The sequence below is a fragment of the Corythoichthys intestinalis genome, chromosome 22, assembly GCF_030265065.1.
Source record: "Corythoichthys intestinalis isolate RoL2023-P3 chromosome 22, ASM3026506v1, whole genome shotgun sequence".
NCBI classification, from domain to species: domain Eukaryota; kingdom Metazoa; phylum Chordata; class Actinopteri; order Syngnathiformes; family Syngnathidae; genus Corythoichthys; species Corythoichthys intestinalis.
The window spans coordinates 22588622-22609544 of NC_080416.1; the positions used below are offsets into that span (position 1 = coordinate 22588622).

Genomic DNA, 20923 nt, shown 5'->3' on the forward strand with positions numbered 1-20923 from the left:
TACATCCGTGATTTAAATAAACCACAACGACACATCGGCATCTAAATGCTTTATCATGACACTGAGCCACATTCAATATGGCGGAAATCTTGACGTACGATTCCGCAGCAAGGCGGGGTTTAGTTCGTTTGATGTCTCCGTAGAACAGCAGCGGTAGAATAATTGTGGTTTGTTGCGTTGATCAATTACAAATTTAGTGTGAGTGAAAGTGGAAGGGGCGGGGAGCTAGGGCGGAGCTTTTTAAAAAAGTCAGTGATTGCTTCCACTCATCTGTTTTAAAGTCTCACTGAAAACGGTTATTTATTTATTTTGTATTTTTTTTTTTTTGAATATATATACATTCTGATGGGACTATAGTACAGTCTACATGCTGTTTGACCTATAGGCAATTCCCACCGTCATCACCATTATCATCCTCAACCTCAACATCATCATCATCATCCTCATCCACCTCCTCCTCCTCCTCCACCTCATCCCATCGTGGAGCGCCAGTCTGTCGCTCATCGCTTCCAGGAATCGAATCAAGGAGGTTATTTGAGAATCCACGGACGGCGTGGCTGCTGTGGACCGATCGAGGTGAGGTCAACTATTGCGCAATGATGACGGGCAAATCTGTGAAAGATGTCGACAGATACCAGTCGGTGCTGAACTCTTTACTGGCGTTGGAAGAGAATAAATTCTGCGCGGACTGCGAATCAAAAGGTGGGTCGTCTTCTTGCTGAATACAACCTGCAACACCATGCGTCAGGGCGATTGCACCACTGCATTCACCAACGTTATGTTTTGAAACGTTTGAATATATGAGTTGTGTACTGAAACGGGCTTTATAAGTAATTGTATTTTTTTGGGAATTAATATCATATTAGTATTGAAAGGTGTTTATTACAATCGGGGATCACTCATTGCTCTTTAAGAAACTGCTTCAGAAGGTTCTGATGTAATATTATCATGCATGTTTTATTACCTGCACTTCTCTTCTAGAGGTGGAAAAAGTACTCACTGTACTTCCAGATAGGTTTGTGTAAAGGAAAACGACTCTGGTGAAAGTAGAAGTACTGATACAATGTCTTGGCTTAATTAAAAGGACAGACCTGAAATGTGCTTTAATGAAAGTATAAATTAAAAATCATTCATAAATTTGTTGTGGTATTATTAATATTTTAAGTTGCAATGCCCATTTTGATCTGGCATCCAAAAAATCAAACTCTTCTGTATTCATAATAGTTTCCCTTTTAATTCTCAACAGTTGTGACAGCCCTTTTAATTTATATCTTAAGTCTTTTCGACGATAATACTTATTACTCTTAATCACATTTTAGTCATCTCAAAATGTGTTTGTATTCGTCTAGTTTTTGTTGACGAAAACTCAAGACTAATAAAAAAAAAAAATACTCCAAGAATAAATAAATAAATAAATAAAGGTTTTCAACTACATTGACAGACAAGCACATATTGTACCGTCTACAAGGGCAACGCCAACTTGTTGGTAATACAGACTTAGAAGGAAAACAGTACATTATTTTCAACTGATCATACCCACCTGTACGCCATGAACTGTCTGTAAAAAAAGTTATCCGAGCGTTTAAGAGAACGCTCGCCGTTAGCATTAGCTAACGTGAACGCTATGCTAATGCTACGTGTTACATTTAGTGTGTGATGATCACTCAGCACAGACCTTTAATGGCTAAAGCAACATTGCATATTCTCTCTTGCCAAGATAAGAAAACAAATCTTTCCGTGTGTGCAATCTTGGAGACTGGAGAGGACACACTGGTGAGTCAGGGCGGGAGGCGCAGCACGTCACTTGAGTGACACAACCAGACGCTGCTAGGAGCAGGCTAACTACACATAAAATGTCACACATTGTGAACATGTGACGGAAAGTATTGTGCATTTTCGTCTCGTTCTCTTCTCGTCAGACATAAACTGTCATTAGTCTCGATATGTTTTAGCCTCACAAAACACATTTTTAGCTCGTTATTGTCTCGTCGTCTTCATATAAAAACTGTTCGTTGACTAAATGTTTTCATCATAGTCATCATTAATAAAAACAGCACTGGTTCTAAATGTGCACTAATAGAATAGAATAGAATAGAATAGAATAGAATAGAATAGAATAGAATAGAAAAATACGAAGCATATGTCAATTAAAAAAAAAATGTTTATACCGTCATATATGGACTATAAGGCGTACCTGACTATAAGCCACCGCCCACCAAATTTGACACGAAAACGGCATTTGTTCAAAGATAAGCCGCACTGGACTATAAACTGCAGCGGTCCTCACTGCATTATAGGTTATTTAAACCAAAATATAATTATTAACACTTTATTTGACAACAGCATCATAAGACTTTCATAAGACCAAATGTACCATTGCTTCAATAAGCTTCATTTGGCCATCACTTCTCCCTTTGGGGAGACAGTCAACCTCTGCTGCCACCTGTTGTAAACACTACTGTCATCCAACATGCCTCCTAGCATGCATTGCAGCAATACAGATGTTAATAACAATTAAAATTCATGTTCTGTGCTAATTATTTCTTCAGTTACTCTTCCAGTTGTTTCATTAACTGCTAGTTATGGCATGTGGTAACACTTTATTTGACAGTGGCGCCATAAGACTGTCATAAGACCAACATACTTATGACATGACACTGCCATGAGCATTAATGAATACTTATGATGGATGTCATTTTGTGTCATCCGTCAAATTCTCTCACTTATGAATGGATGTAAAAGATCTGAACTGGACATAAATGGAGTTAGTAATTAAATTTGCCGGATGACACTAAATGACAACTGTCATAAGCATTAATGCACATGACAGTGTCATGTCATAATTATGACGGTCTTATGACAGTCTTTTGATGCCGTTGTCAAATAAAGTGTTACCTAATAACCCAAATAAATCATAAAATAAGACGCGATGAACTATAAACCGCAGGATTCAAAATGAGGGAAAAAAGTAGTGGCTAACAGTCCGAAAGTTACGGTATAATAAAAAACTAAATAATTAAAAATAATTTTAAAAGTTGTGTATCGTCAGGCTTTTATTCTCCGTACGTGTTACCTGACTTTTTTTCTGCATCGTGAACTGACTTACAAATTATCTAAACGACAATTAGTAAATACCACCGGGTGGAAAAATATATTTACTTGTAATGTTAGATAATAAATATGAGTGTCAGGAGTTTTGACATGCAAAAACACAACATATCTATCAAAAATGTTTCTTAGAGCTAAAATGTGTGTTCTGTTGAGGAATGTTTTGCTTCTCGGAATCTGTTGAATTAGTTTTGTTAATGCTTAGTGGTTCCCACATTCATTCTATAAGTCCCAAACACTATCAAAATCTAAACCATAATTTGACTTTACTTTTCTCTATTTTCATGTTCTTTGCGTCATATCATTGTCCGCCGTGATTGAAAATGTCAACAGTCCATTTTGACAAAAGAGTAAAAAGCTGTGATGTCTGTTTTTAAATGAACGATAGTGAGTAAAAGAAAAAGTAATATAAAAACTACTATTTTCATTCCCACCACTGTTGTTTTGCTGTGCCAACTTAGTATGTTTGTTTGTATGTTTTCGAAGTGTGATCTGTTGTGTGTCCAGTGCACTGAGGTGCTCTTCTATTTGTTAAACCTGTTTTTCCACATTAAACGCTGCTGTTTTAAACACAAATACGCAAGTTGGATAAGCGCCTGAAAGGAATAAATTGAGCAAACCTATAGTGTCTGACTGTTATTGGTGTAGCAACTACCAGTAAAAAGGTGAGTTCCCATTTAGTGATGATATGAATGTGAGCGAATACAGTAGTTGTCTTGATAAAAGGCATGGATGTATGAATTGGTAACATTTGAGCTCTATTGAATGGTTAAAAAATACTCCATAGACACACATTTTGTATAGTCTTCATAGAAAGGTGCCTTTTGTGGCTAAAGTGTTGGTGTTGACGCGGATGACCTCAGACCTTGAGAGGGATTCAATAGGAGTACAATCACTGTTTGGCCTCCCTCACTACTTAGCAGCACTTCCATCTCAGCTATAAATCCAATGAAAGTCACTGCTGGCATCCTTCCCGGCTCGCTGACGAGAATATTATGAATGGTGGAATGACTAAGCGGGATCCAGGTGTGCACGTGTGTGGTTTTTTTTCGCCGTTATTTACCTGCTAAATGCAAGCTGGAGTCACACAAGTTGCTGGCTTCACAAATTTTTTATGAGACTCAGCAAGCAGGCTCTTGAGTGCTTTAATGTTGTGATTTATTCATTAGTCCTTTCCACCTTGTCTCCCAACAAGACAAGATATGATGTAGCGAAACATGATCTCACAGGGAATGATAAAACGTAGGCTCTCGTTTTTGAACTTCAGATGTTGTCATGAATATTTGTTTATTTATAGTTGCTTGCTTGTTGTAATACACTTAAGATGTGTATTCATTACGCTACTTTCCTAAAAGCCATATAAGCAGCTGCTAAATTTTCTAAACATGTTGTTTGTTTTCGTCTGATGAAAACAAAGTTGAACTTTTGACTCATAGTTCCAAAAGTTGTTATGGGACAAACAACACTGCTCATAACTAAAACATCACCATGCCTACAGTGATGCATGGTGAACCTTTTTCAACAGTTTAAAATAGCAGTCAGTTATGGCACGAAATATTTAAACTACAGCAACCCAAAAAAAGCCTCCTAGAACATCTTATCTGTGGGATTTGACCAGAGGCGGAGTTCGACTTTTGTGGCAGGGGGACGAAAATGTTGATGGCCCCAAAACGCAGGCAATAATATTAAGTTAGTTACAAAATATATGCTCGGATAGTAGCTTAGTCCATGCACGTACATACAGGCATCCCAGCTGTGTGTGGGTGTGTGAGCACGAGTTTTTCTGTCTTACCTCGTGGAGAGGTAGACGCCGTATCTTTTTTGATTGAATATTCCAGCCAGCAACATTTATACAGTGGTATGAAAAAGTATCTGAACCTTTTGTAATTTCTCACATTTCCGCATTAAATCACCATCAAATGTGATCTGAGCTTAGTCAAAATCACATAGAAGAAAAAACAGTGTCTGCTTTAACTAAATCACCTAAACATTTATAGGTTTTCATATTTTAATGAGGATAGTATGCAAACAATGACAGAAGGAGGAAATTAAGTAAGTGATCCATCGCATTTAATATTTTGTGCGCCCCCTTGGCAGCAATAACTTCAACCAGACGCTTCCTGTAGCTGCAGATCAGTCTGGTACATCGATCAGGACTCATCTTGGCCCATTCTTCACACAAAACTGCTATAGTTCAGTCAGATTCCTGGGATGTCTGGCGTGAATCGCTGTCTTTAGGTCATGCCACAGCGTCTCAATGGTGTTCAAGTCCGTACTTTGACTTGGCCACTCCAGAATGTGTATTTTGTTCTTCTGATCCCATTCTGAAGTTGATTCACTTCAGTGTTTTGGATCATTGTCCTGTTGCAGCATCTATCCTCTTTTTAGCTTCAACTATCTAACAGACAACCTCAGGTTTTCCTACAAAGCATCCTGATAAACCTTTGAATTCATTCCTCCATTAATGATTGCAAGTTGTCCAGGCCCTGAGGTAGTAAAACAGCCCCAAATCATGATGCTCCCTTCACCATGCTTCACGGTGGGGTTGAGGTGTTGATGTTGGTAAGTTGTTCCATTTTTCCTCCACACATGACGTTGTGTGTTACTCCCAAACAATTCAATTTTGGTTTCATCAGTCCACAAAATATTTTTCCAAAACTTCTGTGGAATGTCCAAGTGCCTTTTTGCCAACATTAAACGTGCGACAATGTTTTTTTAGACAGCGGTGGCTTCCTCCGTGGAGTCCTCCCATCAACACCATTCTTGGCCATAGTTTTACATATAGTTGATGTGTGCACAGAGATATTGGACTGTGCCCATGATTTCTGTAAGTCTTTAGCAGACACATTAGGGTTCTTTTTTTACCTCTCTGAGTATTCTGCGCTGAACTTTTGGTGTCATCTTTGGTGGACGGCCAATCTTTTGGAGAGAAGAAACAGTGCCAAACTCACTCCATTTATAGACAACTTCTCTGACTTTCGATTGATACAGTATCCACATATTGTGGGCAGGGCAGCTTTAAACCACTCATCAGTGATCGGGCACACACCTGACTTAAATTGTTTGGTAAAAATTGGTTACAATTGCTCTTTAAGTCTCCTTAGGCAAAGGGTTCATGTACTTACTTTTCCCCCCTCTGTCATTGTTTGTATGCCATCCTCATTAAAATATGAAAACCTATAAATGTTTGGGTGGTTTTATTTAAAGCAGAAACTGTTTTTACATCTATGTGATTTTGACAAAGATCAGATCACATTTGATGGTGATTTTATGCAGAAATGAGAAATGAGAAATTCCAAAAGGTTCAGATACTTTTTCAAACTACTGTAATAATACATTGAAAATGAGTGTTTTTTTGTTTTGTTTTGTTTCCCATCATTTTTTAGGGTTAACATTTTTAGTGGAGCAAACTTTTGGCAGCGCTCGCCGGTGTTTCATGGTCTTCATCTTCAGTCCTTGGTTTTCGCTCAGTAGTTGTCGCCTTTGAAAGCTTAGGTTTGAAAAAATTACTTATATCCATCTTGCCTCTTCTATCCTGGATAAGCAAAGCAAATGAGAGTCTCTAAGGTGCTAGTCACATGATCTGTTTGAAAAATAATTTTGACTCATTATACAAATATTTTTTGGGTTCATTTCACAACTTTTATAGTCTTAGTCTTAATTCCAAATTTATCTATCGGAAAGTCAGTTACATGCAATGCCATTTTCGGCCACCATAGCCCCCCCCCCCCCCCCCCCTAATCTCCACGTATGGGTTTGAAATTTAAACATGGGTGCATTTAATTTTCATAACCACTGCTGTTCAATACACCGAATGAATTGAATTTTGTAACATTTTAATCTTGCAGTGGTTTATAACTTGCGCGGACAACTGCAAACTAAGGGGCCGTTTACATGGTGATGCTGCAACACCAATACGCAATGATTGTGTTGCAGGATGACCTCGCTTTTACACAGTGACAGCGAAAACGGAAGGCGAATACGCAAACTTTTAATTCCTGCCTCCAAAGTGGAACAATTCGATTGTGGGGATTGCTAAGTAACCATATGAATGGAACACTCTTGCTCTGATGATGTCAGCACTCGCACAAGTCACTTTGTGCGTGCAAAGTCGCTGCTACTAAACATTCAACACAGCAAACATATTGGAACGCCTGCGTTTCTTTGCGTTTTGAAACAGCAAGAAAAAAAACGAGTGGACGCCAATGGTTCGAGTGGACGGGTATGTTGGCTGCGTTTCAATCGCCGTTTAAATGAGCCCTCGCTCACTTGCCCTAGCCAACGCCCCCCCCCGGGGGAATCCCCGCCGCCATCTTAAGAGCCGTTCCAATTCCCAAAACAGCGAAGTGAACATGGTGAAATGGACCCTCAGAGGCCTCAGTGATCGAGTGAAAAACGATGGTCACTCCGGAGCTCACTGTATCCCACAATGCATTGCAGTGGTACACGGAAAATATGTCCATGCGGTGGTGATAATGAAGCTCAAATACCGTTGGCTGCTGTCTATTTACCACCAAAGAAGAAAATGAATGGAGGAGCCAGCATGGTGTTTAAATGTGATACCAAACTGCCTTTGGAATTGTAAAATGTATCGTTGTTAAATAATAAAAATAAAAAAATTAGACTGTATGTGGCAGTTATCGCAGGGTGTATGGAATCACAGGAGTGCCAAAATAAAAAATAAATAAATAAACATGAAGAGAAATAAATGAATAAATAAAGACTAAAGTTACTTTTTTATTGACTTTCACTTTGGTCAGTAAAGAAAAGGAAAAAACAATGACAATTTTTGTCATTGATGTTTCTATTACACTAGCTTTTTCTATTTTGCTTTTAACGAAGGGAATGGTCTGTAAATCAAATGGCGTAGGGAGGACTGAACTTAAAACTTCAAATAGGTTAAATGTATTTGAACAACAAATCTGTTTACAGATTGTAAAGGTATAAACAAATAAATAAATAATGAAATGCCCAAATGAAATTTGATACAAAACTTATAATTCTGATCATTCCCAGGAACCAACGTATTGCCATCAAGCGCGGAATACTTCTCCGGCTTATTGACATGAGTCGCAGTTTATTTTGTGCGATATGTTATAATGGTGCCACCAGAGGGTGGCGAGGCCTGGCCACGGCTCCCACCAATGAATTTGTTGGCTACCCCACTCGCCAGTATAATGTCAGATTGTCGTAGCTGCGGAACTCAAAATTTTGTACATTAACACAATATAATAGTATACAATAAACAATATAACAGTATACAATAAACAATATAACACCATCAACAAAAGTATATCAGAAGGTGTGTCTTGAAGTCTCTGACAATTTTCTACTGGCCTGTTTAATACTACAACATAGTAAAAACAGGAAATTATGGCTTTTATTTTTGGTGTGCCACCCCAAGGTTTTAAGTGGCCCCATTTGGCCACCCCTATGAAGAATTTATGGCGGCGCTACTGATTTGAAATAGGCAGTATAGCGCTATTCCAACACCGTGTTGTGAGGGCAACTCAAACCGTGATTTGAACGCAGCCGCTGTCTTCCGGGCTGAGGAGGGTGTTGTCAAGGAAGCAGAGGTTGCGCTAGACATTTTCGTTGTCTGTCATTTTGACTGACAGGGTCATAAAAATCCGGTCATAGTCTACTTTTACCCGTCACATTTTTAAAATGGTAATGATGACATATTCAATAGTATTTAGTTTTCATTCATTTTTAATTAATATTGTAACGCTTGCATGGCGGCGAAAAATTAGACACGGAAGTCGTGGTATTTTTCTCCCTTTTTACTCTGCTTACCGCCAACAACTCCGCCCCCAAAGAAAAGGAGGCAACGATATAGACCCCAATCACCAACGTCACACAATGATCTTAATTGTGGTTGTCAGCCCAAAATCTTCTAAATATATATTAAATGCATCTTACCAGATATAAAAAGACTACTACATAGTCTGTGGTGATCGTTTGGTGCCCAGATTTCTTGTCGAATTACAGCAGTCCATCTCGCTCTCATCTTCGGGTCTCTCAGAATACGGTAGAACTTCAAGTCTCTCCGTCTATCTTCTCTGTTACAGCAACCAACCGCCACACACGCCTTCACCATTTTGATTATTAATATTAACGAGCAGAAAAACACGCCGTAATAGGAGGCATGTACGTAGCGGTAATGTGTAAACATGACGAGCTGACACACAATATGGCGGCTCCGATCAGGAGGGCGGAGTTGTGACGTCATGTGATTGGGGTCTATACACAGGCGGCAATCTTGTCCATCAATTGGATGACGCGCTGGCACACCGGGTGCACCAATAAGAACCTCGCGTTGATGTGTCAATCACGGTGCCGCCGCCAGACCCCGGTGACGCTACAATATTCTGACAGAATATCCAACGACGTCATGCATTAAGAGAGACAATAGCTAATTAATATGCTAACTCGCCACCCTGTGGTCTGGGGTGTGAATTGCAACCTGTCAAAATGACGGACGGACTTCAGTTTTTTCCGTCACCATTTTAAAAAACCGGTCAACGGCGGAAAATTTCCGGTTAACGCGACCCCTGCAAGGAAGTGCATGATTAGCTGTCGCCTTGTTAAACTGCACTGCCCCCTAGAGCCTGGCATGAATACAACATGGTTTTAACGCGGAATTGCAACATCACTCAAATGGAGACGGAAACATGTAAATGCAAACATGAAGCGTGTTGTACTCTCAGAGCGTCACCATGTAAACGCCCCCTAAGTAGGCATGGTATGAGTCCGCGATAAGTAATGTGGAATTTGTGGATGGACTGGTGCTATTCCTCCTCCTCCATGACTGGCTCATTTTTAAGTGTAACTTATGAGCTGTCATCACTAAAACATGCTCTCCCTGAAAGCATTTGTCCACTCAGCTTCCGCTTCTCAATGCAGCTCATCTCAGTTGGTTGTAATCTTGTTTGCCTCGACAAAGATTGTGTGTTTCTCACCTCCCTTCCTCAGTGTTCTAAGAGGAAGTGGCAACATGAGTGCACAAAGCGGTGGCGTATGCAAACCCACAAAAAGTACAATAAGGAAGCTGGGAGGCAATCACTGTACAGAGAAACACATAAATATATATTTATTGGTTTCAGAATACACGCTTTTTGTTTGCGTCACTTCTGCTTTAAATATGGAAATGTGCTTCTATAATCACACGTCACTGCAGAATGTAATTGCATAAAGTTTAATGAGGGACTCATGATTGTGCGTGATTACCCTTGTTTTAATGAAACAACCGTCTTTCTTGTGTTGCCGTGGGGACGTCATCTGTTGATGTCATGGCTCCCAGTCCCTCCCCTCACGTGTTTTATCAAGTCAGATGCCAGCAGGGATTTTCCTCTTTGCATCCCCTTAGTCATGGAGTCAAGGAGAGTGTGACATCTAAAGAGAATACAGCGTTCTTATTTGTTTGTACACTTTTGTAATAGTGTTTGCAGTGATCCTCTTTTAATCAGACACTTCCAAAATAGGTCACAATCCACAAACAGAGAAACCATGTAATTTAGAATCTTGATTGAAAATGTTGTGTTTAGGGCTACAGCAATCCATTATTTAAGTAACCGATTAATCTATCGATCACTTTGTTCGAGTAATCAGATTACGAACTTTAAATGCGTTGCATAATACATTTTAGGGTTTGTAAAACAAGTGTTGATGCTTGCAATAATATTTATTTTGGCTTGCTAAGATTACACTTTCAAAAGAGCATTAAATGCGAATACAAAATAAAATTCCTGGGTGCTTCTTCAAACTAAGCAGAATTGCACTTTCACTTCACAAGAGCAATAAATGCCTTTAAAAATAAAATACATGAGCTTAGCCCCAAACGCTATAAGCAATAAATAAATGAGGATCTAAGTACAACAAAATTGGCAACTTCTATAGCAAAGTCCGCTATCTTAAATGCTATAAAATGCTAGAAATGTTTTTACAATGCTCTTAACAAATTTTTCAAACACATATCCCCACAAAAAAATGCTAAATATACCTCTAAGCTAAATTACGAATGTATAAACAAACATATTAGCTCAAACAAAAACTTACCTTATGTTGGTCATAACAGGGAGCAGCTGGATTCAGCCATGATAGATTAGTTATGTCATACTGACTGTTGCCCATAGAGGGCAGTGTATCCACCCGAATCCATCCATCCATCATCTACCGCTTACTCTGGAGTCGGGTTGCGGGGACAGCAGCTTCAACAGGGAAGCCCAGACTTGCCTTTCCCAAGCTACTTCAACCAGCTCCTCTGGCGGGATCCCAAGGCGTTCCCAGGCCAGCCGAGAGACATAGTCTCTCCAGCGTGTACTGGGTCGGCCCCGGGGCCTCCCGCCGGTGAGACATCCCCGGAACACCTCTCCAGGGAGGCGTCCAGGAGGGATCCGAAAAAGATGCCCGAAAACAACCTCAGCTGGCTCCTCTCAACGCGGAGGAGTAGTAGCCTGATGCCGAGTCCCTACCGGATGACCGAGCTTCTCACCCTATCTTTAAGGGAGAGCCCGGACAGCCTGCGGAGGAAACTCATTTCGGTCGCTTGTATCCGGGATCTTGTTCTTTCGGTCACGAGCTGTGGGTCGTGACCGTAGGTGAGGGTAGGAACATACCTCGACTGGTAAATGGAGAGCTTCGCCTTTCGGCTCAGCTCCTTCTACACCACTACAGACCGGTGCAGAATCCCTATTACTGCAGACGCTGCACAGATCCGCATGTCGATCTCCCGCTCCCTCCCACCCTCACTCGTGAACAAGACCCCAAGATACTTCAACTCCTCCACTTGGGACAGGATCTCATCCCCTATCCGGAGAAGGTACTCCACCCTTTTCCGACTGAGGACCATGGTCTTGGATTTAGAGGTGCTGATCTTTATCCCAACTGCTTCACACTCGGCTGCGAACCGCTCCAGTGAGAGTTGGAGGTCACAGCTTGATGAATCCAACAGCACCACATCATCTGCAAAAAGCAAAGATGCAATGCTGAGGCCACCAAACCGGACCCTTAACGCTTCGGCTGTGCCTAAAAATTCTGTCCATAAAAATTTTGAACAGAATCGGTGACAAAGGGCAGCCTTGGTGGAGGCCAACCCTCAGTGGGAACAAATTAGCCTTATTGCCGGCAATGCGGACCAAACTCTGACAACGGTCGTACAGGGACCGAACAGCCCTTACCAAGGGGCTCGGTACCCCGTACTCCCGAGCACCCGCCACAGGATTCCCCGAGGCACTTGGTCGAACGCCTTCTCCAGATCTATAAAACACATGTAGACTGGTTGGGCGAACTCCCATGCACCCTTGAGGACCATGCGGAGGGTGTAGAGCTGATCCACTGTTCCACATTAGGGACGTAAACCACACTGTTCCTCTTGAATCCGAGATTCGACTTAATGATGGACCCTCCTCTCCAGCACCTCTGAATAGACTTTACCGGGGAGGCTGAGGAGTGTGATCCCTCTATAATTGGAACACACCCTCCAGTCCCCCTTCTTAAAAAGGGGGACCACCACCCCAGTCTGCCAATCCAGATGCACTCTCCCCGACGTCCACACGATGTTGTAGAGGAATATCAGCCACAACAGCCCCATAACCCCCAGAGCCTTTAGGAACTCCGGGTGGATCTCATCCGCCCCCGGGGCCTTGCCACCGAGGAGCTCATCACTAAACATGTCCCGATCGATCGGCGTCACGATCAATCGGGTCCGATAACGTCATTTTCAAAGTATCGGAATCGGCAAAAAAATATCGGACATGCCTTTTTTGAATATATATATTTTTTAATTAAATCGTTTTCTACTTGTATTAACGTTACAGACAAAATGTCTTTTACACTCATCCAGAGTCTTTAGTTTTGTTTTAAAGTAGGGTTATCAAATTTATCGCGTTAACGGCGGTAATTAGTTTTTTAAAAATTAATCACGTTAAAGTATTTAACTCAATCAACGCATGCGCTGCACGACCCACTCACGCAATGTCGCGTACAATCTATAATGGCACCGTTTTACCTATATATAGAGCTAAAAAGCAGCGTAAAATTAGTAGAGTGAATTTTGGCAGCCTTTAGAGCCTTATTTTAATTGGCTAAAGCCTTACAATCCCTCTCTCAACAATTAGAAATATCGTGGGTAGCAATATGGGGAAGAGAGGTAGTAGTTGATCTTTTTCTTAACACCCTATGTTATTCCCAACGCAGAGAAGATATATTAATTGGTGCCACTTTGCACAGTCATGGTTGCACTTCCCATCATGCATTTGGGCAGAACATTTAAATGGCTACACTATCATTTACTGAAAGCCCAACAAATACACTAGATGGCAATATTTAGTCACAATATACAAAGTCACATTTATCCTTTAAGAATTACAAGTCTTTCTATCCGTGGATCCCTCTCACAGAAAGAATGTTAATAATGTAAATGCCATCTTGAGGTTTTATTGTCATAATAAACAAATACAGTACTTATGTACTGTGTGTTGAATGTATATATTCGTCCGAGTTTTATTCATTTTTTTTCTTAATGCATTGCCAAAATGTATATGATCGGGAAAAATTATCGGGAATGATTGGAATTGAATCGGGAGCAAAAAAAAAAAAAAGCAATCGGATCGGGAGATATCGGGATCGGCAGATACTCAAACTAAAACGATTGGATCGGGAGCAAAAAAAAACATGATCGGAACAACCCTACTTATCACTCAAACTAAATGCAAACGCTTTCAAAACAAACCATTACAATGCCACTCTAAATAAACGAATGCTCGAAGCAGCAAAATTTGATTCAAAGCTTTTTTTCTAATCGAATTACTCGAGTTAATCGTTTAAGCGTTACAGCACTAGTCGCGTTGTTTCCCATCCCAGCAATGACCTTCATTCATAACAGTTGGTCCCCACATTGTTATGCAGATGGTAAGAATGTAAGTAAATTATCAATCAGGGTCCATCTGCTCGTGAACATTGACTGGTACTGCTAGGTCAGGGATAGCTTCAGGGGTGCTGGTGGGGCTTTAGGTGCTCGAAAATGGAAGTAGAGGATAATTGTGGTCTGTGTGTGTTTTTCACACTTTTGTTCATTTCCATAAAACTGTTGTTACAGTACATGTCTGAGACTCAAAAGGGACTACACAGTACATTTGAATGCCCATTTGGCTATTATTCCGCAAGTTTAATGAATACATTCATACAAACAAAAAACAATTTAAATTATGAGACAATTAGTATTTTCTGAGTGTTATTTCATGCCTATGTAGTGTCACAGTAAATGTCCATTTTTGCATTGCCTTCTTATGTTTGTTAAATACGTAAATCTGTGTGTCAACACATTGTACTGCTGCCATGTGTTTGAGTGGTGATAGTAAGTAGTGCGCAGGTTCTGACAATACCAGCTCTGCGGGATTAACTGCCGAAAGTAGCATTTATCCTTGTGGGATGCCGACTAATGAGCTGTATGCACCTGCAGCCTTCCCATGCACGTGTGAGTGTAAGCCAGTCAGTGTGGCTGAAATAGGTTTGTATAAACAAACAATGGACATTATTTTGAGTCCATCTATGTGATTTTTTTTTTTTTTTTTTTTTTTTTCAGAAGTCTCGGTTTTGCGAAGCGCATAACAAGGTGAATTTAAAGCTCCGCATTTCATTCCTTTTCCAACTTTGCCTCCTACTCTCCAGACTATTTCTGTTCAAAGTAACCGGAGGTGTGAACGGGTTCAATAAACAATACATAACGCCTAACGGATCGCCACTGAAGAGGCTCCTGCGGTACTGTGTGCAGGTGTAGTTCATTCCATACATGCCCAAATCGTCTCACAACCTCCCCAACCTCGAGCCTTATCTGGTTGCCATGCAACCTCTACAAACATCAGGACCACTTATCCGTAATTAGCTTCATGATGTGACCTTTGGTGCATGGGGCTTGTTATCTAGTGCATGTACCTTTTAGTGAATAGCAGTAATAAATATAACGCAAGCAACTGCAATTTCAAATTGGGCCTTTTATGAAATACAACAGCTGAATGTGACTATAGCAATCACTTTCAATATTTTAATGTCTGTTTAACTTCTTTCAAGTATTACTCTGTTATAGATCCTATGTACAGACATATGCATTTTAACTTATACTCATACACTGTACATACTTGGTACCTTGAACATTGGCCGACAGTACTGACTAGCTTTTTAGCCAGATAGATGGACGAATACAGTAGATCTCATTATAGGACAAATTAACCACCTCTGTTGGGCTGAATCCAATATAAACAAAGGCTATTTGAGTGTGAAACTGCAGTAATACAGAGGGAAGAACTAAAAGGTCAAACTGTCGCAAAGCGATAAAGGTGCAAGAGAAAGGACAACACAGGGGAGAAAATGGAGACTTTAAAGGATGTCGAGGGCAAACTGGTTCCTCTATTCAGGGAGTTTTCCACATATTTGATAATCCCTCACAAGTGTTTGCTGCAGTTAAGAAGGCTTTGCACAGTAATTCTATTATTAGTCAGCGTGACAGCTAATGCTTTTGCCAGACAGACTTGTCTGCAAACCTCTCATTTATCTTCATGCAACGTTTGCTCATTTTATCCCAAAAAGCCTGTGGCTGATGATTATTTCTACATGGAATAGGCAACATGTTTCAGCTGTCACAAAACAAAACAACGATTTAATGTTGTTATTCATTTGCCTCAGTCAAACTCACAACTTCCTCTTACAATCAACGGTGCATTTGAGGAAGTACCAATTTAAGGGCTTATGCGCTACCTAGTGCCGAAAGAGCCACACTACAGCAACAAGTTATGTTGGTTTTATGGTGGGAGAAGTACTCACTCAATGTACCTACCGTAATTTTCAGACTATAAACCGCTACTTTATTCCCTAATTTTGAATCCTGCGGTTTATAGTCCAGTGCGGCTTTTTTGTTGATTTATTTGGGGGTACTAGGTAACACTTTATTTGACCGTCATAATTATGACACGACAGTAATATGGGCATTAATGAATGCTTATGACAGATGTCATTAAGTGTCATCCAGCAAATTATGTCCCTAACTCCATTTATGTCCAGCTCAAATCTTTTACATCCATTCAAAGGGGGAGATAATTTGCCAGATGACTCCAAATTACATCTGTCATAAGCATTCATTAATGCTCATGGTAGTGGCCTGTCATAATTATGATGGTCTTATGACAGTCAAGTGTTACCAACTACCATAACTAGCAATTAATGAAACAACTGGAACATTAACTAAAGAAATAATTAGCACGGAACATTAATTTTGATTGTTATTTACATCTATAGCGCTGCAATGCATGCTAGGAGGCATTTTGGACAACAACAGTGTTGACAGCAGGTGGCAGCAGAGGTTGACTGTCTCCTTCAAGGGAGCGGTGATGACCTAATGAAGCTTCTTGAAGCAATGAAGCTGTGCAGCCAATTGGTTCAAAGTTTCATGGTGGTTCATTTTTCGTCTTATGACAGTCTTGTGATGCTGCTGTCAAATAAAGCGTTCCTGGTTAGTACATACCTGTCAACCCGAGGCCGTTGGCAGTCTTACAAATAATGACGTATGCCCTTACAAATTGGTGACTAATCTTACAGCGTCGTATATAGAGGTGTGCGAAATTTCCGATTCTTAGATTATTCGCGAGTCGGCCATGGAAGATTCGAGAACGATTCACAAACATCTAAATTCCGATTATTGAAATATGTCAAGTAAAGCGGAAGTAAAAAACACTCAGTGCGCCACGCAGTCTTCGGGACGCAATGAGGAACAGAGCGAGAGTAGCTAAACATCATGCTTGTCATTACCCGGCCCCTCGGGTATTGCCAATGCTCAACTCACGGCTCTAGCTCAACTCATGCCGCGAGATAAAAAAACAACAACATACCTGACTGCTGCCGACAGCTGCTACAAAGTACGTCCACATAATGTTACGGTAGATATCAAATTTATATAGGACTAGATGCAAGATAGACTCGGTGGCGTTAGCAGCACATGTACAGAAAACTAGATGCGGGCGTTAGTAAACGGCCACCATCTTAAGGCAGTAGACTTCCCTTCCAAGCGAACCTAATTAACTTTTTATCTAAAATACTCCTAAATCGGTAAAATATTGGCTTGAATTATCTTTAAAATAGTTTTAAAACTTTCACATGTCAAAAGTAGACAAAAGGGAAATTATGGAATAACGGGAGCAATTAACAACTTTAATGGTTGAGTCACAACATTAAATTAATTGAATGTAGTTTAAAGCTGCTCATACAGAATAGGGATTTGAGTATATTATTTATTGTTTTTAACTGTTAACTTGATACTGAAATAGTCGTTTATTTAAGGCTTTTTTTTTTTTTTTTTTTTTTTTACAGTTTTTGTAACTAATGTACAAAACATTAAAAGCAGCTAATAGCAGTAGGGTGTCATCAATAATCGATTTATAATCGAACCGTAGCCTCTGAATCGTAATCGAATCGTTAGGTACCCAAAGATTCCCACCTCTAGTCGTATATAGCGTGCAATATGAAACAAAAATAAAACTCAATTTTTAAAATAATCTGAATTTATTGGTAATATTGTAACATATAACCTGGTGCAATCAAAGAACAATCAATATCTTCAGCTACATCATGATTACTAAAATTTAACAGTGACTTTTGTTATAGTTGTATGAAGCACTTTTGGCAATTTCTATCATGTCTTTGGTTGGCTGCACTTCATGGCACATCAGCTCGCAATTCAGTTCGACTTGAAGGTCATTCGTTAGTGTGTCCAATTCTAAATTAAAAAGGTCAGTTGATAAAATTAACTTACCGATGCAATCTTTGAGTCAAGGAACATTTCTTTTGCTAATTCTGAGAAGTGATCAGCAATATTTGCGGACAAATTGTGTTCGGCAACGAATTGGCAGAATAAAATCTCCGCTTTCGCCACTTTTCATTCTGCAGACTTCATCTTTATGACCAGTGTTGTTAATCTTACTTTTAAAAAGAATTAATTACAGTTACAAATTACTTCTCCCAAAAAGTTGAGTTAGTAACTCAGTTACCTGATTGTAAGAGTAATTAGTTAACGGGCAAAGTAACTGGTGTTAGGTTTCATGCTTTGTTTTTCTTTTTTTTTTCTTTTTTTCAAAAAAAAAAACTGAAACAAACAAAACATTGTAACCTTTGCTATGTTTGGAAGTCATTAAATGTTGTGAATCAACCCATAAAGTTGTTAAAATTGCTCCCGTTTTTGCATTAGTTCCCCTCTGTCTACTTTCGACATGTGAAAGTTTTAAAACATTTTCATCATTTAAAGATAGATTCAAGTCATGATTTGCCGATTTAGGACTATTTTAGATAAAAAGTTACTTAGGTTAGCTAGGAAGGTTCACTACAACAGAGCCTTTCTGAGATGCCTACTGCTTTAAAATGGCGGCTGTTTACCAGCGCCGCCGAGTCTGTCATTTCGCACGTAGTTCTATATGCATGTATATGTAGGCGTAGATTGTAGGCTGTCGGCTACAATCAGGAAATATTGAAGCCACTTTGCCAAGCATCGCGTTTGCTACAGCATCTCAACAAACTCTTCTCTCTCCATGTCTCTTGACTTTTCTCGCGTCATTCAACCAACGTAACGCAAGTAACGCACATTGTCTCGTTGCCGAAATGGTGACAAAATCTGAACGGAGGGAAAAAAACATAATGCACGAAAAACGTACAGATTTTGAATGTACGGCGTACACATTTAAAAATCAGTGCTCATTTGTACAAATTACGCCGAAACCGTACAACTTGACAGGTATGTTAGTATCTTTTGGTGTAGATATCCCATAATACACTGAGGACAGCTAGGGATTATAGTCCAGTGCGGTTTATCTATGAAGAAATGCTGTTTCTGTGTCAAATTTGGTGGGTGGTGGCTTTCAGTCAGGTGCGGCTTATAGTCCGAAAATTACGTTAATCAATATTGAAATAGAACAAACCCTTAAATTATACACGGAAGTATTTTTTTTACACTCTGGTTTAAGACACTGGAGGCTCCATTCTCACCCACATGGTCTCTTACTAACACATTTTCCGCCATTATGTTTAGCTGTTCTGGCCAGAGAGATAACGTGCAATATTTAACAAAACACTGAAACACATGTATATACACCCACAGACCTAAATGCCTGCAGGTCTTATGCATGTGCAGCCTTTATTGCCTCTGTGTGTCTATGTGAAACTTCCCACTCAGCCTCTGTTATATAGGATACCTGTCCAATTGAAAGCTATTATGTGTCAGGACACTGCCTGATTAACACGAGACTAGATGAGCTCCCTGCTGAATTGTGGCTTGTAATTGAGGTCTCAGGCATGATTTTCTGTAATTTGTCTAAAAAAATTGTCTTTCCCTGGTTGTCTTCAGCCTGTCTTCTAGACGAGACTTTCTTTATCACAAGGGTTTCCCAGGAGAATCTAAATAAGTCTAAATCAATCTATCTTTCAGGTCCTAGGTGGTCTTCATGGAATTTGGGAATTTTTATCTGTATAAGATGTGCCGGTATTCATCGAAATCTCGGGGTTCACATCTCCAAAGTCAAGTCTGTCAACTTGGACCAGTGGACGCAGGAACAAGTTCAGGTCGGATATTTCATCTATAGTATTTGTAATTTGAAGTGGGATAATGCACTACTCACAAGAAATTAGAATTTTTCAAGTTTAGTTTGAATTTCAGGATGAACGTGTAACTGACAATAACCTTGACAAATTCATTTCATTTTCTCTAAATTTATTGTACTCTAGAACAAGCAAACTAACAAGTGTTTACAGTTAGCTCAAATCAATACTGCTCACTTCTTAACTGGAACACGTACAGTGCGGCAAATAAGTCAACCACCAATTGTGCAAGTTCTCCTACTTGAAAAGATTAGAGAGGCCTGTAATTGTCAACATGGGTAAACCTCAACCATGAGAGACAGAATGTGAAAAAAAACAGAAAATCACATTGTTTGATTTTTAAAGACATTATTTCAAAATTAGAGTGGAAAATAAGCATTTGGTCACCTACAAACAAGCAAGATTTCTGGCTGTCAAAGAGGTCTAACTTCTTCTAACGAGGTCTAACGAGGCTCCACTCGCTACCTGTATTAATGGCACCTGTTTTAACTCATTATTGGTATAAAAGACACCTGTCCACAACACAGTCAGTCAAACTCCACTATGGCCAAGACCAAAGAGCTGTCGAAGGACACCAGAGACTAAATTGTAGACCTGCACCAGGCTGGGAAGACTGAATCTGCAATAGGTTAAAGGCTTGGTGTAAAGAAATCAGCTGTAGGAGCAATTAGTAAAAAATGGAAGACATACAAGACCACTGATAATCTCCCTCGATCTGGGGCTCCATGCAAGATCTCCCCCCGTGGCGTCAAAATGATAACAAGACCGGTGAGCAAAAATCCCAGAACCACACGAGGGGGACCTAGTGAATGATCTACAGAGAGCTGGGACCACAGTAGCAAAGGCTACTATCAGTAACACAATGCGCTGCCAGGGACTCAAATCCTGCACTGCCAGACGTGTCCCCCTGCTGAAGCCAGTACACGTCCAGGCCCGTCTGCGGTTCGCTAGAGAGCATTTCGGTGATCCAGAAGAGGACTGGGAGAATGTGTTATGGTCAGATGAAACCAAAATAGAACTTTTTGGTAGAAACACAGGTTCACACCATACCCACTGTGAAGCATGGGGGTGGAAACATCATGCTTTGGGGCTGTTTTTCTGCAAAGGGACCAGGACGACTGATCTGTGTAAAGGAAAGAATTAATGGGGCCATGTACCGAGAGATTTTGAATGAAAATCTCCT

The 20923-nt window shown here is 40.1% G+C and overlaps 1 protein-coding gene across 1 annotated transcript in view; it reads left to right on the forward strand.

Annotated features, from left to right (window-relative positions):
- smap2 (small ArfGAP2) overlaps positions 1–20923 on the forward strand; it is a 32819-nt gene that overhangs the window by 662 nt on the left and 11234 nt on the right. Inside the window, exons 2-3 of the mRNA XM_057828379.1 lie at positions 386–702; positions 19571–19704. Of these exons, the coding sequence (XP_057684362.1) occupies positions 597–702; positions 19571–19704 (240 nt within the window). The 5' untranslated portion in view covers positions 386–596. The remainder of the gene's footprint in view (positions 1–385; positions 703–19570; positions 19705–20923) is intronic.